General features: G+C 34.9%; 4 protein-coding genes across 6 annotated transcripts in view; 2 read left to right on the top strand and 2 right to left on the bottom strand.

Annotated features, from left to right (window-relative positions):
- Nucleotides 1–16,304, bottom strand: part of LOC125866664 (glycine-rich RNA-binding protein 4, mitochondrial-like) — a 469,856-nt gene that overhangs the window by 46,856 nt on the left and 406,696 nt on the right. The gene's annotated exons all lie outside the window — the stretch shown is intronic.
- LOC125866651 (alkaline ceramidase-like) lies at nt 32–4,907 on the top strand. The gene is made up of 3 exons (XM_049546954.1): nt 32–198; nt 2,782–3,055; nt 4,072–4,907. Exons 2-3 carry the CDS (start codon nt 2,802–2,804, stop codon nt 4,583–4,585), a joined length of 768 nt encoding a protein of 255 aa, XP_049402911.1. The 5' UTR covers nt 32–198; nt 2,782–2,801; the 3' UTR covers nt 4,586–4,907.
- On the bottom strand, nt 5,358–8,168 carry LOC125866656 (protein PXR1). Its single transcript, XM_049546963.1, has 2 exons — nt 7,698–8,168; nt 5,358–5,814 (listed from the first exon to the last, which is right to left on the bottom strand). The coding sequence occupies exons 1-2, from the start codon at nt 8,127–8,129 to the stop codon at nt 5,644–5,646; spliced, it is 603 nt and encodes a 200-aa protein (XP_049402920.1). The 5' UTR covers nt 8,130–8,168; the 3' UTR covers nt 5,358–5,643.
- On the top strand, nt 9,035–15,913 carry LOC125866625 (O-fucosyltransferase 1). 2 transcript variants are annotated; one of them, XR_007446546.1, is made up of 10 exons: nt 9,035–9,191; nt 9,308–9,458; nt 10,261–10,339; nt 10,458–10,528; nt 12,058–12,146; nt 13,044–13,167; nt 13,246–13,529; nt 13,900–14,029; nt 14,751–15,478; nt 15,565–15,913. XR_007446546.1 is itself a non-coding variant. In XM_049546922.1 (9 exons), the coding sequence occupies exons 1-9, from the start codon at nt 9,184–9,186 to the stop codon at nt 15,363–15,365; spliced, it is 1,551 nt and encodes a 516-aa protein (XP_049402879.1). In that variant the 5' UTR covers nt 9,035–9,183; the 3' UTR covers nt 15,366–15,845. The 2 variants fall into 2 exon arrangements, 1 of the variants encoding a protein (XP_049402879.1); XM_049546922.1 differs by having other exon boundaries at nt 14,751–15,845.

Genomic DNA, 16,304 nt, shown 5'->3' on the forward strand with positions numbered 1-16,304 from the left:
TTATATTAGCATCTCTTGTTCCTTTAAACTTTTACAAAATCCATTTTTTGTACTTTTTTTCTTAACCCTAGCGAGAGAGAAGAAGAAGAAGATCGCTGTGTGTGTATATCATATACAAATATATATGTATATATATCGCGGGAGCAAATTGATACAGATTTACAGAAGTTCAACGGTGGATTGCATCTGATTTGAAAGGTAAATTTGTAGTTTATTTGCATGGATTTTATGTACCTGCTAAATCAATCATATAATTTAATATACTTATTTGAAGTAATGTTATTGGATTCTCTTATTTGTTGTATTCTGTTTTTGAATTTTGTTCGGCGGTGATCTCAATTTTGTTTTTTCGGTAGGAACTAGATTTTTTTTTGTTTGTGATAAGTTTGGAATGATGTTTATATGAGGTGATTTTTTGTTACTTATTAATCAATTTTGACCATTTCAATTAATGTCGAATATGTAAATTAATGGAACATTTTGTTCAAGGTGATCTTAAAAGTTTAATTTCTGTAGGAAGGTATTCATTTGTGTTAAGTTGGGGAATGAGGGTTTATCTGAGGTGAATTTTTGCTAATTATTATCAATTTTGACTAATGATGTCGAATACATGAATTAATGGAAAATTTTGTTAGCGGTCTTAAAATTTAATTTCGGTAGGAAGGTATCCATTGTGTTAAGTTGAGAATGTGGGTTTATATGAGGTGAAGGAAACAGATGATTGGAGTTGATTTTTGCTTATTGTTATTTTATCAATTTTGGCTACTTCAGTTAATGTCGAGTACATGATTTAGCGGACAATGAATTAATAGTTAGGTTTGAACTTTGAAGGTAACCAGATAGCTCGCAACAACACAATTTCCTATATCCACTCATCTTTCAGGAGTATATTTATGCACTCGCTCATGATCATGGTTAAGATATCAAATTTGACATAGAATGCTTGTGGGCATGAGTTTTATGGGGATAAATTCCTTTCGGTGAAGGAGTTGATGATATATGTTAGTTTTCTACGAGTTTAGCCATTTCTAGCAAAGTATAAAGGACACATTCTTTGCCAATTTGGGATTTTGATGAAAGATAGTGCAAAGATTATACACCAAGTATACATGTGAGAGGAATTGACTGATATAATAGGAATTCTCAGAAAAATAGTTCTTTGAAATGTCAATATCTATTTTAAGATATAATTATAGTTGGGAAAGATATTTTCTTTCAACAATTAAGCCCCATGGGCCTGTCTCGGATAAGGAAAGAAACTCCTTACCCTCAAGAGGAAGATGCTTGCCGAGATGGAGTTGGGAGCAAACATAGAGTTCTATGGCGCTTGTGTTGCCAAAAAACATCAAGGCATAAAATTAGTGATACATATTATGTGTGATTTCCCGGGTCAATGTGTGACTTGTGATCACGTTTGGAAAAGTAACCTTCAGATTCTCTTTTTAATGAAGTAAGTAGATTTCATTAATAGCATCAAGCAGATGCAAGAGCAAAAATTACAAAAGAGAGATTGAGTCAGCTCATATACAAAATATTGAGCTACAACTAGAGTGCTTATACAATCCAAAAAAATGATAAGTAGTAGATACAAGGGCCTGGTGAGTTAGGTAAACAAATCTTGTAAACATTTGGCTTTTAGAGTGATTTGAAGTTGAGATTCCATCGAAACATCGACAACTTCTTTCTTTCTAGATACATCAAAATATACCAGCCGGCACCATTAACCAGATTTTCATGATGGTTTTATCAACTTTCCATGAACACCAGCTCTCATAAGCTTCCTTGATATGCTGTGAGGCATGATCCAAACTTGTAGAAAAATTGAGAAAAACATAGTCCAGAGATCTGCTGCTGCAACTGTACTTGAGAGTAAGTGGCTGACACTTTCTTAATTCAGCTGACACATAGCATCTAGTAACCCTTCAGATGATCTTTCCACCCGTGTCGAATACCCCTGGTTGGTTCATTGTTTGGAAGGTTTTGTTTTAGCAGGATATCATTTGATATAACTGCATTTATGGTGATTCAAGGGTTTATGATCATTAATCATTGTAATTTGGTGGCTACTCTTAGGAAGGGATATACGAAAATGTGCCAAAATTTGATAGTTTGTTTGAGAGGAAAGGTTAATATAAGAAGTTCTGTTTGGAGAGAAAAAAATAAACTATGTCTAGTAGAATATTAAATGTGTCTGGTAGGTTGGTTTTTCTGTGATAATTAGTTCATTGGTTTAAGCATGGAGAATGATGAAACTACATGCTTCTTATTGTGGAACACTGTTTGATGATTCTGTTTTCCAGTCTCTTGCATCTGCCCTTTGTTGATAGGTCATAGACATATGTTAGATTGCTATGAAGTTTACTATTGAATCCAAGATATGTGCATATCATGTACTAAATTGGTTTAAGTATGGTGAATGGACTTTTGATTAAAATTTTGTAAAATGAAAATTGGAAAACCCTTTTGTTCTTGATGTTGCTTGAGAGGACCAGAAAAACCTTGTTGTTCACCTATTTGGCTTAGCAAATATAATCTCATTGTTCTGTTTTTCTATTAAGTGATTTAGTTGTTCAAAAACTCGATCACAAATACCCTACTGTCTCTATATTTGGTATTGGTGATCCTTCCTCCTTGTGTAGGAAAATACTGAGAATTTGATTTATTGATATGACGGTAACTAATGAGACATGCTTTGAACTATTATCATTACACAGAATATTGGAATTACATCTTTGTCAAAGAAATATAGCAACAGCTCACTAGCTGATTATTTCATCGCAGGTACATAAATATTTTGAAAAATGGCAGATGACATTTCAAGCTTTTGGGGTCCTGTAACATCTACCAAAGAGTGGTGTGAGCTAAATTATGTCCGCTCCTCCTATATTGCAGAGTTCTTTAATACCATATCAAATGTCCCATGCATTATTTTGGCTTTGATTGGTCTTGTGAATGCCCTCAGACAGCGGTTTGAGAAAAGGTTCTGTGTCCTTCATATGTCAAATATAATACTTGCCTTAGGGAGCATGATATATCATGCCACGTTGGGGCAGATGTAAGCACTTCCTCCTTTATTTCCCAATTCTTTCATTATAAAGTTGGTTTATTGTTATTTATTACCCACATTCCTGGAGAATGAAGAAGGGAATCCATTATTGACATGAGTACCTAAAATTTGTTAAATGTATGAGAATCTTATTCTGTCTGATTCACTACATCGAACTTTCTAAGAAGCTAATAGAATGTTGGGACTGTTGGAAGCCTAAATCTTGGTAAAAGGAGAATAACCTTAATACTCATGGCAGCTAATGCTACCTAATTATTTGTTAACCTTGACAGGAGATCATTTATTCTCCTTTTTGGTATATAAACTTGATAATAGATAATTAGGATGAGCTTTTCTCTTTTTATTGCATCTTGTCTTGGAAGGAATTCATATCTGTATATGATACATTTATTTGATTCTGATTCTTTTTGGCCATCTCCTTTCCGTTTCTCTTCAAACCATGTGTATTGTAAACTTCCTCTTTACATCAATCAAAAGATTTGACTAATGACAATGACATGACTAATTGATTTATCCCCCCCCNAAAAAAAAAAAAAAAAAAAAAAGGCTACGTCAAGATGGTCTTAATTTACAAATTAATGAAACCTTTAGAAAATCTATTGACCTATCTACATGTGACTTGGTCCCTTCAAAATGTTTCATGTTTCTTCCTCCATAATAAAGGAATAGCCTCTACAAGTAACAATTTGCTAGCATTTCAACACTGAATGGTGTAGCTCCATTAGATATTAAATATTTGCATAAATGGTTGCTTAGTCTCTTGTTTGTTAATTTGCTGCATAACAGGATAAAGCTGACTATGAACCAGATACCAAGCTGACCTCCTCTCTCTTACTTGTTGTGTGAATGTTGTATGCCTGATATTGAAGTTTCTTGTTAGATAAAAACTATATTTTTGCCTTGTGCATACAGAATGAATGGGAAATAATTGTCATAAATCCAAGATGTTGGAAATAATTTGATGGTTATTCTAATTTATTATGATCCATGCTTTAAATTGATAGGCAACAGCAAGGTGATGAGACACCCATGGTCTGGGAAATGCTTCTCTACATTTATATCATTTATTCACCAGATTGGCATTACAAGACTACAATGCCCACATTTTTGTTCCTTTATGGTGTAGTATTTGCCATTCTGCATTCGCAGATTCGCTTTGGTATTGGTTTCATGCTACATTATGCACTATTGTGCCTTCTATGCATTCCTCGCACATATAAGTATTACATTCATACAGAAGACAGATCCGCAAAGCAGCTTGCAAAGTTATATGTGGCCACTTTATTAGTTGGAGCTGCCTGCTGGCTGTGTGATCGTCTATTCTGCAAGCACATTTCAAGCTGGTACTTCAATCCACAAGGTCATGCACTATGGCATGTCCTTATGGGTTTCAATGTGTACTTTGCAAATACGTTCTTGATGTACTGTCGTGCTCAGCAAAGAGAATGGAATCCAAAAATCAAGCACTTCCTCGGATTTTTCCCATATGTAAAGATCCATAAACTAAAAGCTCAGTAGCACAAGCTATTACTCCAAACTCGGCCTGTAAGAAAAAAAAAAGCCGCGCATGAAATGGCACCAAGGAACAACAAGTGCTACTGATTTTTTGTCTTCTCCATTTTGCAGATGTGTAAATGAAAGTTTGAATTAGTTTCATTTTTTACTGTAAAATTAGTGGTCAACCGGTGTACCATATATATTTATACTTCTATAGAAGGGTGACATGACTAGCTAGTAGTCTTTTTTCTAATGTTTTTGCTTTTGCATTTTGGGAACTGTTATAAACATGGTTTATTTTGCTATTATGCAAGTGCCCACAGATGTGGTTTTTGATTATGAACCTCATTATCTGACGTAGCACATCTGTATGGTCAAAGAAATCTTAATTTTTTACTGCTTATGTTGCAATTGTCTTTTGGTTGAAAATTTTGAGGAAATGGGAAGACCAGGGAAGATGGATTGGATCCAGAGGCAATGCTTATGCCTCTTTTTTATCGATAACACATAACCCTAGTTACAAGATCTAATCTTCCATGGAAAGTAAGAATTTTCATGATGAAAATGTGGTTGCTCCCTTTGATGGGATGAAATTGAGCCAAAAGATATCGATGTATGGTGAATTCGCGAGGGAGTGGTAGCTCCTCAAGATCTAAGATCTACTTTATTCAGTAAAGATAGATGTACTTAATTCCCCGTTCAAGAGAACAACTCAAGTCCCTTAAATAGGTGAGCTCCCATTATGGCCTACCAATCTTAAAAGCAACAACATATGGCTTATTATCAAAGATTTTAATCGATGTTCAATTTCATGAAAGTAAAGATTCACAAACATAATTCTCTGAAAGAGAAAGAGGCAATTCTGAGTTCATAAGATGGCATCCCAAGTCCATTTTACAGTAAACTTTCTGCCAGATTTGGCTATTGAAGAACACGAGTCAATTTTCTCAAATGTTCCCCGCAGGAAGGGTGAGAATCCTATCCAAGTAATCAAGTTACACATGTTCGAATTTATTCAAAACAGTCCTCCTACCAACAATACAACACTCCGACCAAAAATGTTTGAGAAAGAAAACAATTCAAAGATGAACAGTGTCAACAATAGCCTCAAGTGTCTTTTTCTCCAACTCTTTCTCATCAATCCACATGGAACTTTGCCGTTGGAGAAGATCATTTTTCTCTTTCTTCTTATTCGAGAAGTTCTTTTCCCTCATCCTCCAATATTCAAGCTTTTCCTGTCTTTCTTTAACCTGCAAACATAATAAATAATTAAAGAAGCACAGAATATGTTATTTATACTTACTGAGAATATTTGCAAGCAAAGCTATATGCATTTCAGACATACTCAACGATATAACAGACTACACTCATGCACCTACATTACAGTTGAACCTGCTAATTGAGCTGTATGTATCGTCTCTAAAAAGCGAGGAAAAAAAACTACTAATAATGTTCGTGAAAGCACGCTTGAGGTGAATTAAAGCCCTTAAACAAGACACAGAGGCTCACTTGGGGAGTGCTTTAGTAAACAAGGTCCAATGCATGTACCTCATCATGTGCATGGATCTGTCTTCAAGAGGCGGCGCTACACAATAAATACAGCTTACAATGTGATATATTAAGTATTAAGGCATCACTATGAATGTATGAATGAGTTAGAGGCTCTACATAAACCATCCATGCAGCAAAAGGTTATTTAAGCGTTTGAAAAACACTTTCCTAGAAGGAAAACAATCCCCCTTGCTAACCATTGAATGTCTACGTTTGAGTGGCTATTACGATGAGAATTGTACAGTTCAAATCTAAATTGGATGAACATGAGAGCCACAAGTAACATTTAATTTGTTTGGATTTAAAATAAAGAAAAGTATGATTAAAACGTCCAATAAAAGAAGAAGAAAGGAATCCCGTCTCAATACTTGGGTTGTATAACATGATTTTAACTTCCAGTTCAAGCTAGCCAAGGACTAAGCGTGAAGTGAGACACGTGTTTCATAATTCTTATGTGAAGCGTCAAATTTATGGAAAACTAACTATACCACATATATATGTATTAAAATAACTTATATCAGCATCCAATAGATAATTACGCCTCTACTATCCAATTCCTCAAAAGTTGAGATCCAAAGAACAAACATCTCATTATTTGAGCCAGAAATTGTTCTGAAACGATAGCCCCTCCATTCAAATCACTCCTTGCTTTAAGCGACGAAGCACATGCATAACAAGTTATCTTTGATCTTGTCCACATGTTATATGGAATTTTCAGGCATAACTTCAGGCCTCTTTCACATCCCTTGTTTTGTTAATATTTTCTGTAACTCTATGACTTACATGGATAACCAAAATTCTTTTTTCTAGTTATATTTATGAAAAAAAGCTTCTTTGAGGACATTCAAAGCTCATAACATAGGATACCTAGAATTTGACGCGTCCAATGCATTAATCAACTTTGCTTATCAGTATTTATCAGCCGCAAGAACAAGTCCAGGTTCTTATTCTCTGCCTTTTAGGTTCTTTAAGCAATGTGATCTGTCTTCATACTTTAACCTCAAAAGAAAGTATCTCATGACACTTTTCAGTAACACAATTACAAGTAAATGAAAGTCCTAAGTCTGCCTGTATCCAACAATTGAGTGATCATACAAAAAATGTTGACTATTAGTACATTACCTTATTCCTTTTCATTTACAATACATCCTAAACCAACTAACTAGAACTTCTAATACTTGCATAGACTCCTCACTGATGGCAATTATCATCTGTTAAGGAAAAACTACCATCACCTAGTAGCTACTTCAAGCAGTAAAATTCACAACTCCTGCTACTACACCTCAATCTGACCTAGTTGGCCCAGCTATATGAATCCTTTACATCTATTTTGCTCCATTTAGGCCTATAATATATGGCGGTTGTCTAGTGGACAAAGCAGTGGGAGATTCACCATGAGTTTTGCAGGTTCCCTCCCCCCCTCCCTATCTCCTATATTCCACCCAGACATGAAAACATGTTCAAACCGTGTCCATCCATACCAAACGCAATATTAGGATAGGCAAAATGGGTATACTCAAGTAATATCAAAACAACGTAAGTACGAAAACTGACAAAACAGTTGATTTTTTTAGTCACATACCAGAGTTTTGCGGAACTCCTCTTCAGCAGCCTCTCTTTCCTTCGCCTTCGCTTTCTTCTCAGCAGCTTTAGCAACCTTGCGTTCCTCATTAGCAATCCTCTGAGCCTCTTTTTTAGCTTCATCTTTTCTCATCTTCTCAATCCTCTGAAGCTCCATTTCTTGTATGTACTCTTTCCTCACCTCCTTCACTTTCTTCGCATATTCACGGCGCAAACGGGCTAGTTTAGCCTCCGCCTCCTTAGGATCCTTAGGTGCTGTCCATGAATTCAGGTAGTCGCTCGGTGGACGGAACTCATGGTTCCGCTGGTGATCATTGTGATGCGATTGTACGGCGATAGATGTGGAATCGGCGGCGGTGGAAATTGATCGGAGAATGGGTTTTAGGGTTTGGGCCGCCGGGGTTTTACGGAGGAGCTGCCGGTAAAGCGACATTTTAATGCTTCTATGGTGATGCAACAAGTATAGTTATCATCACTAATATAAGAGTGTATCTAAAAAAAATTTAAACTAAATTTGTAGAAATATAACAATGTTTTTTTTAATAATTTTTTTTAAATTTATTTTCATCAAAAAATAAAAAAATGTTTTATTTATTTTCATCAAAAATTAAAATATTTGAGTTCACGTGAATATATAAATTGTAAATACAATGTGTTCCAATCATAGAGTTGCTTGTATGGTTTCGATTTGGATTGGTAGATTCTAAAATGTGTTTCAGCAAAATAAAGTATTAAAGATTAATTGAATCTAATATGATGATGAGTTCAACTGTTCGAGTTGGTTTATTCGATCCTCAACTATTTCATAAAATGTTTATTATCTTTTATTATAGTATCTAACAGATTCTGATAACTTTCACATTTAATAGCTTTGTCTAAAATCTGGATTGTAATAACTCTCTCCATTATAATTTATTACTAGTTTGGATTTTGATTTGGGCAAAATTTAAGAAAATGTTTTAAAAGAAAACTCATAATTTTAATTTAAATTATGTTAAATGTACTAAAAACTCCTCAAATCTATAATCTTATATAACTATAGAATTCCAAAAAGAGGAAGAATTATTTTGAAACGAATTAAAAAAAAAAACAATACAAACAAATTAAAATGAGAAAATCAAACAAATATTTTTTACCTATGTATCAAATACTTAAAAAAAATAATAATAATAAATTCACCAATTTTTCAAAAACACACTTTTCATTGTACCTAACACTTACCTACAGTAATATTTTTATAATTAAGCCAACCTGTAAAAAAAATTTAACATTGATTATACATGTAGTACGAAATTTCTAAAACTAAAAATACCACTGACTTCAATAACACGATTATATGTATACGAATTGTTTCCTCAATTTCTTACTCTTAAATTTTTAGCCTTCAATTGGCCTAGTGTCGGCAGATTTCTCCAAAGATTCAGCGCACGAAATTCTTCTCTACTTTGAAGCTTCACGGAATTTTCCATTTCTCGGATCTCAACAAAATGCGGAGGTAAATTCATGCATAAATCTCTTATTTTCACAAAAATCTGCAAGTTTTTTCGTTTATGTATGTTGATTTGATTGAGTTTCGCTTTGGATCTGATGTCTATGGCGGTTTTGCGACAGGCCTGGGTATCGGCAACCGCTGAAGCAGCAATTAGGAGGTGTTAAGGCAATGTTCAAAAGGCTCTCGGTTGCTGTCATCGTTGTCGTGATTTGTATGTTCCTGCTTATGTCTGCGATGTCGAGTAGTAATAGTAACAGTTCTTCAGCTGAGGTACTGTGTTTTAAGCTGTTTGTAATTAGCTTGGCTTGCTTTTGTAGTTTTTTTAGTTGCTTAATTTGATTAGAATTGTGGTGATTTGGCTAGAAAAAGTCCTGTTTGCTGTTATTGTTGTGGTGATTTTGTATCTTCATGCTCATGTCTGCGATGTTGAGTAGTAATAGTAACAGTTCTTCAGCTGTGGTACTGCGTTTTAAGCTATTTGTAATTAGCTTGGATTGCTTTTGTAGTTTTTTTTTAGTTGCTTAATTTTATTAGAAATTTGGTGATTTAGCTAGAAAAAATAGTCCTATTTGCTGATGAAATCAGTGTTGTTTGGAATCTGCAGTAATATAAGAGAAATGTGGTGATTTAGCTAGAAAAAAGGTCCTATTTACTGTTGAATTTAGTTTTGTTAGGAATCTGCAATATTTATTAGAAATGTGGTGATTTAGATAGAAAAACAGTCCTATTTACGGCTAATGAAAATCAGCTACAAATTCGGTTGATGATAGTTCATTTCAAATTTTTACATTTTTCCTCTTCTCTAAGCAGGAAGTTGATAATTGCAAAAATCTCTAATATGCCCATCGTTTATAACATAAATGTGCAACATATAGTATTACATGATACTACCTAATGTAGAATACTTGCATGAGCTGAGCTATTTATCTTACCACATCTCCACTAGGTTTTAGCTATTTTTGTATATAAATGTGTAATCTGTTGTCCATCATGGAATCAGAACCATTAGTTCACTTTTCGTCAGTTGATTATTATGTTACATATTTTTATGTTCTTTTTCCTATCTGAGCAGATCAATACAGAGGCACTCTGGGGAACTGCTGCTTCTGATGGTTGGAGGGCGTCATCTGCTCCTCGATCAGATTGGCCTCGTATGCAATTTTATCTATCTATGTCCCAGACCAAATTCAAAATGAACACAATTACGATATCAAAATCTGCAATGCTGTAGCTTTATGCCAACATCTCTTTATCTTTTCTCTCTTGCAGCTCCTGCCAGTGAAAGCAATGGCTATTTACGGGTTCGGTGTAATGGTGGTCTGAACCAACAACGTAGTGCGGTGCGTAACTGATCCTTGCCTCCTTGGTGTGAGATTTATGAATATTTTTTCATATAATTCACTGGAGTAAATCCCTCTAACTGCCATATTACTATTTTTTGATCAAAGAACATCATCTTCTGGAAGTAGGTTATAAAGTTGGTCTAACAACATCAACTTCGCGATGTAGAGCTAGATAGGAAGGTTTCCTTGTCTTATTGGAAGGATGGGTCAAAGAAGCTAGTGAACAAGAAAGTTAGATTCGGATAGATCTAGTCTTAGTGTTCTAGTAAAGTAAAAGTTAAGATGGAAATGTAACATAAATTGAAATAGGAATGATTAATGAAGTCGAGTGCTACGTGAAAAAAAGATACATTAACATTTAACAATGATTAGACTGAAGTGGTTGGTGAACTTGCATCTTTTTCTTTTTTTTTAATCAGGTAAATATTTTCATTTATCACAAGGCCAAAAAAATGCCTTATACAAGAGGTATACCAACCAGTAAAGGATCTACAAATAGAGATGTTAAATGGATTTGCAGTCATATGAGATTGCATAAGTTGTCCAATAAAAGATGAAAATTCCAGAATAATGCTCTCTCCGTCCTGATTTATGTGTCATTTTCTTGTTAGTATGTCTTCAAAAGAATGTCATACTTCCTTATTTTGAAATAGTTTAACTTTGAACTTCCATTTTACCCATAATAAGATGATTTATAGCCACACAAAATGTCTATGACTTATTTTAGACCTCAAGTTTGAAGAGTCTTCCTTTCTTTTTTAAACTGTGTCTAGTCAAGCATTGCACATAAATTGGGACAGAGGGAGTATGCCATAAGGTTGCTTGAAATCGTTTGACCATATCCTTTGTACACTTCCCGATGCATTGATCATTTACAGTTTGATAATTAAAGGTGATAAACTTGACCTAAGTTTATGTGAATGTATTATCTCAAAGATTTGTAGTCTCTCGTGCCTAGAACAGAACATAATACGAACAAAAGTTCTATATAGTTGAATTAAGACTTCTTGTTGTTGCATGAATAGTATGTTTGGTGTTTGTTGTCCTTCCATTTCATCTAGTTACTTCTTTGTAAAGATACATGTGAGATTTAGAGAAAATTTAGTTTTTAACGACTCGTAATCTGCCTCAAAGCATTTCTCTAGTATTACACCCAAAGGGTGTGGCCTAATGATCTATGAAGTAGGAGAACCATGAGAGCTCAGGTTCAAATTTCTGTGAAGGCAAAAACACTAGGTGATTCTTCCTATCTACTTAAGCCTTGTTGGACAAAATTACTCAGTATCTGTGTTGGTGGGAGGCAACATGTACCCGGCGGAATAGTCTAGGCATGTGCAAGCTGGCCTAAACACCTCTGTCATAAAAAAACACTTGTTTAGTGTTGTCTGATTGAACCTTAATATAGTAGAACGGATAATGAGAATTCATATAATTACTCTTAACTAATTTGGGATTGATTGGTATCTCTTTTTTCGTCCTCTATGTTATTGATATATTCGACATAACAAATGCTTGTGACTTTATAGATCTGTAATGCAGTTCTTGCTGCACGAATTATGAATGCTACACTGGTGTTACCTGAGTTGGATGCAAATTCCTTCTGGCACGATGATAGGTACTTAGTTCCCCAAGTTCCCTAATTCTTATACCATTTAAAACATGTATCACGATTGACATTGTTATTTGAGAATTTGCTTAAATCTCTTTACTATAATGATGTTGGTTCTAAGTATCCTCAACAACATGCAAGGTATTATTCTAAGTCTGTCATGAAAGGAGTATACAGGCTGGCTGGCCGATGATTAAAAAAAGTAGAAAACAGTTTATCTAATACTCTTCAGATGGTTTGTACCTTAATGGCATGTAGGAAAACCATTTGAGTGTGATATATGTGCACTCTCTATTTATTTATTTATTTTTATTCTTGAAATTATAACCATTTCAAGAATTTATAAACTGAAGTAAAGGGAGACTTTATGCGTATAGAAGTATACTGGTCATGCACCCAGCAGTTGGTGGATTTTCTCTGATAGAGACAACCTTCACAAATTAAAGAAAATTGAGAAATTAAAGACAGTTTGAAGTTCAGCCACTCATCTTGAATCATGGGCATCAAGACACTTTCTTTTCTTACTTGATATTTTAAAATTTACTTTTTATGTAGCTGATGTTATTACTGAGTGATTTTGCTATTCCTTGTGAGATCCTGCTCTCCAAAAAGTTAACTAGGAAGTAGGACTAGACTAAGTAAATCCTACGTTTCATCATGGTGTTTACAATGAATAGACTGTTGCACCAGTTTCTTTATCACTAGAGGAGGAAGCTTCCCTTGAGCATGATATTGATTGATTTTAGACAGTCCCTCAAAATATTTGTTGGAGTTAGTTTGTTACCATAAACTTAGTCCCAAGCTTGCTGTTGATTCATTTATAATCTCACAAACTTTTTAGTAGTTTGAGTTCTTACCATTAACTGAGGCATAACGTGCAACTTTATTTCTATTAATCCTCAGTGGATTTCAAGGTATCTACGATGTTGAACATTTTATCAAGACATTGAAGTATGACGTAAGAATAGTGGAAAGCATTCCTGAAACCCGAAAAAATGGAAAGGTCAAGAAGATAAAAGCAAAACAGGTATACATTGCTCCAGCAAAGTTTGATCATGTTCTTCTTAAGGCTCTGATGGATTTTAAGAAAGCATTTTTTTTTCAGATTCGACCTCCTAGAGATGCTCCTATCAGTTGGTATACAACAGAGGCTCTAAAAACAATGAAGGAACATGGTGCTATTTATCTTACTCCTTTTTCACATAGACTGGCAGAAGAAATCGATTATCCTGAGTACCAGCGGCTGAGATGTAGAGTAAACTATCATGCACTTCGATTTAAGCCTCACATTGTGGAGTTAAGCCAATCAATAGTCGATAAACTTCGTTCGCAAGGCCACTTTATGACAATACATCTTCGTTTTGAGATGGATATGCTAGCATTTGCTGGGTAAGTTACTGATTGTTGATTGTTGTGTGCACCTTAGTAGATTAAAGCTCAAGTGGTGCTTTAGTCCCCCCATCTTCTGTCCTTTCCTGAGGTGGCCCAAAGGAAAAAACGCAACAATGTAATAGAAAAAGAGATTGAAAGAGAGGAAGAACAGATTCTTCAAATCTCTCTCTTCCTCACTTTGTATTTTTTTCCTGTTCCTTTTTTTGCCGGGAAAGTTACGAGCTAACTACAGAAATCATTGCTCTATTCCATTGGGTATCCTTAGCCCTTGAAGTACTTCTAGTTGGTGCTAGTTAGTATAGACCACAAGTTTCTTTTTTTGACATTGAGTTAGAGATCTATTTAATTTTTGTCTCAATTTCCCCAGGTGCTTTGACATATTTTCTCCTGAGGAACAAAAGATTTTGAAGAAGTATAGACAGGAGAATTTTGCAGAAAAGAGACTTGTTTACGATGAAAGAAGGGCGATTGGGAAATGTCCACTAACTCCAGAAGAGGTAATCTTATAGATACTTGTACACAATGTGTGGATATTCTTCAAATTTACAATTTTTATCCCTGCTATAAGTTACTTGATTTAAAGCCATCTTAGAATGGTTAGATATGTGTATCATTTGGATGAGAGTAGAGGTGAAAGATGCTTAGTATAGCTCCAATGTTTTTACGATATCAATGGTCTGTATCCTATTCAACTCTGTTCTTTTCCCAGAGTAACTACGAATTTAAGGAAGTGTATCTATGTAAAGGTGAACTTTAGAAGTCATTAAAGAGATTATCCGCTGGAAGTTGATATATCTTTTAATATAACCAGCCAAGAATCCCTTTTGGGGATACAACAGGAAGGTGCACAAATACGGCGCCATGAGTGCATAATTCCTCGTGGTTGTTCTTTATGATGATATTTTAATAATCCGAGTTTGAAATATCATATCAAGGACCTGAATCAGTTTCAGAATCGCACATCATTAAATTGAGAATTAGCTCAAATACTAACCTGACTCTGTAAAAATCAAAGTATTTCATCATCCTCGTTTAATGAAGCTCAATTTTAACTTGATTTATTTATATTTGTGCCAGTGTTGACAGTAGAAATTCTTTCAAACAATAGGTAATTTGATTCATTCTTTATGAGTTGTTTAAGTATATACATTAATACTTGTATTGTTAACTGGAAAATTGCTGCTCAGGTAATTGATATTTCCCCTTCTAATCTGGCAGGTGGGTCTTATTTTACGTGCAATGGGTTTTGACAACTCTACTAGGATATACCTTGCTGCAGGTGAGCTCTTTGGTGGTGAGCGATTCATGAAACCTTTCCGTTCCATGTTCCCCCGCTTGGAGAACCATAGTACAGTGGACACCACGGGTGAGCTGGGGAAGAACACTATGGGCTTGTTAGGTTCAGCTGTGGATTATATGGTTTGTCTTCTCTCTGATATTTTCATGCCAACATATGATGGACCAAGCAATTTCGCAAACAATCTCCTTGGTCATCGGTTATACTATGGTTTTCGCACGACAATCCGACCTGATAGGAAAGCACTGGCTCCTATCTTTATCGACCGTGAGAAGGGTCATACAGCTGGTTTTGATGAAGCAGTTAGGCGTGCCATGTTAAAAACAAACTTCGGTGGACCTCATAAGCGGATCTCACCTGAATCATTTTATACTAATTCTTGGCCAGAGTGCTTTTGTAAAAAATCAGCTGTAAATCCTGCCGATAAATGTCCACCACATGATGTTGTTGAAATCTTAAATAGTCAAATGGAGAGTGAAGGAATCAGTGACTTTGAGGCAAGTGGATCAAATTTGACATCAGCTGTGGATAAATAGATGTTCTGTGTGAAGTTTCTTGGTAATATTTATGGATCTTGAAATGACGCGACACCATGAGGTTAAACGGAAGAAATGCAATGGTTTTCCTTATCTACGAATTGGTTTTACAGGTATGACTTATCTCAGATCATTCTATCTAGCTATTGTGATGGTTTTACTTGTACATTTTCAGTGATTACCTTATAAGTGATAACAGTTAATGTAGCTGCCAATGGATAAAAGCAGCGTAGGAGGTTAGGTTACTGGGAAAAAATGATAACAATTTATGGAGTATATCCTCGATTGGTGTTTGAGTTAATTTTTCGATCAACGAGAATCCAGGGAGGTTTCTTATGTAGGACTAAGGGACTCGGCACTTTTCTTTCAGCAATATCAGAGTCATTCGATGATTGTAATGTCGATAATCTGAGCATTTTATTTTGCTCACTTTTTTCATTTTGTATATTTTTGAGTCTGAGGATGTTGTTTACTTCGTCAGCTGAGAACCATTGTTGTATCTGATTCGGTATCTTCTCATACGAAAATAATACATTCTTGCCTACATTTCATCAGGTTGTTAACGGGAGTTCTGGTTTCTGGCGTTCACAATTAATACATTAGGCTTGTTATTTCAAGTTCCACTACTGAGATTAAGGGTGTGTTTGGTATGGAGGAAAAACAATTTCTATAAGTGAAGTTCTACACTGTTTGTGTCCTCCCCACCCCACCCCCATAGTATATGTCTAAATTATATATACATAAATAATCTTGGGACAATATTTTTTGCTTGCTTGCCTAATAACAAAAAATAAGTTAAAAAGTCAATTTCATACCAAGTACGAGAGCTACTATAGTGCTTGGATGGATGGTTCAAAATGCGTTGTACTTGCACTTTATATAACAACTAGCTAGCTCTTTCTCTACGTGGATGCATTGTTAAACATCTTGCTCTCTGCT

Source organism: Solanum stenotomum, chromosome 6 (genome assembly GCF_019186545.1).
Source record: "Solanum stenotomum isolate F172 chromosome 6, ASM1918654v1, whole genome shotgun sequence".
Taxonomy (NCBI): domain Eukaryota; kingdom Viridiplantae; phylum Streptophyta; class Magnoliopsida; order Solanales; family Solanaceae; genus Solanum; species Solanum stenotomum.

Bases quoted from the DNA above. Each gene is read 5' to 3' on its own strand.
- LOC125866651 (XM_049546954.1), top strand. From the start codon at position 2,802: ATGGCAGATGACATTTCAAGCTTTTGGGGTCCTGTAACATCTACCAAA. The intron at 3,056-4,071 runs GTAAGCACTTCC...TTAAATTGATAG, and splicing joins CATGCCACGTTGGGGCAGAT to GCAACAGCAAGGTGATGAGA.
- LOC125866656 (XM_049546963.1), bottom strand. From the start codon at position 8,129: ATGTCGCTTTACCGGCAGCTCCTCCGTAAAACCCCGGCGGCCCAAACC. The intron at 5,815-7,697 runs GTATGTGACTAA...TTATGTTTGCAG, and splicing joins AGGAGTTCCGCAAAACTCTG to GTTAAAGAAAGACAGGAAAA.
- LOC125866625 (XM_049546922.1), top strand. The intron at 10,340-10,457 runs GTATGCAATTTT...TCTCTCTTGCAG, and splicing joins TCCTCGATCAGATTGGCCTC to CTCCTGCCAGTGAAAGCAAT. The intron at 13,168-13,245 runs GTATACATTGCT...TTTTTTTTTCAG, and splicing joins AGAAGATAAAAGCAAAACAG to ATTCGACCTCCTAGAGATGC.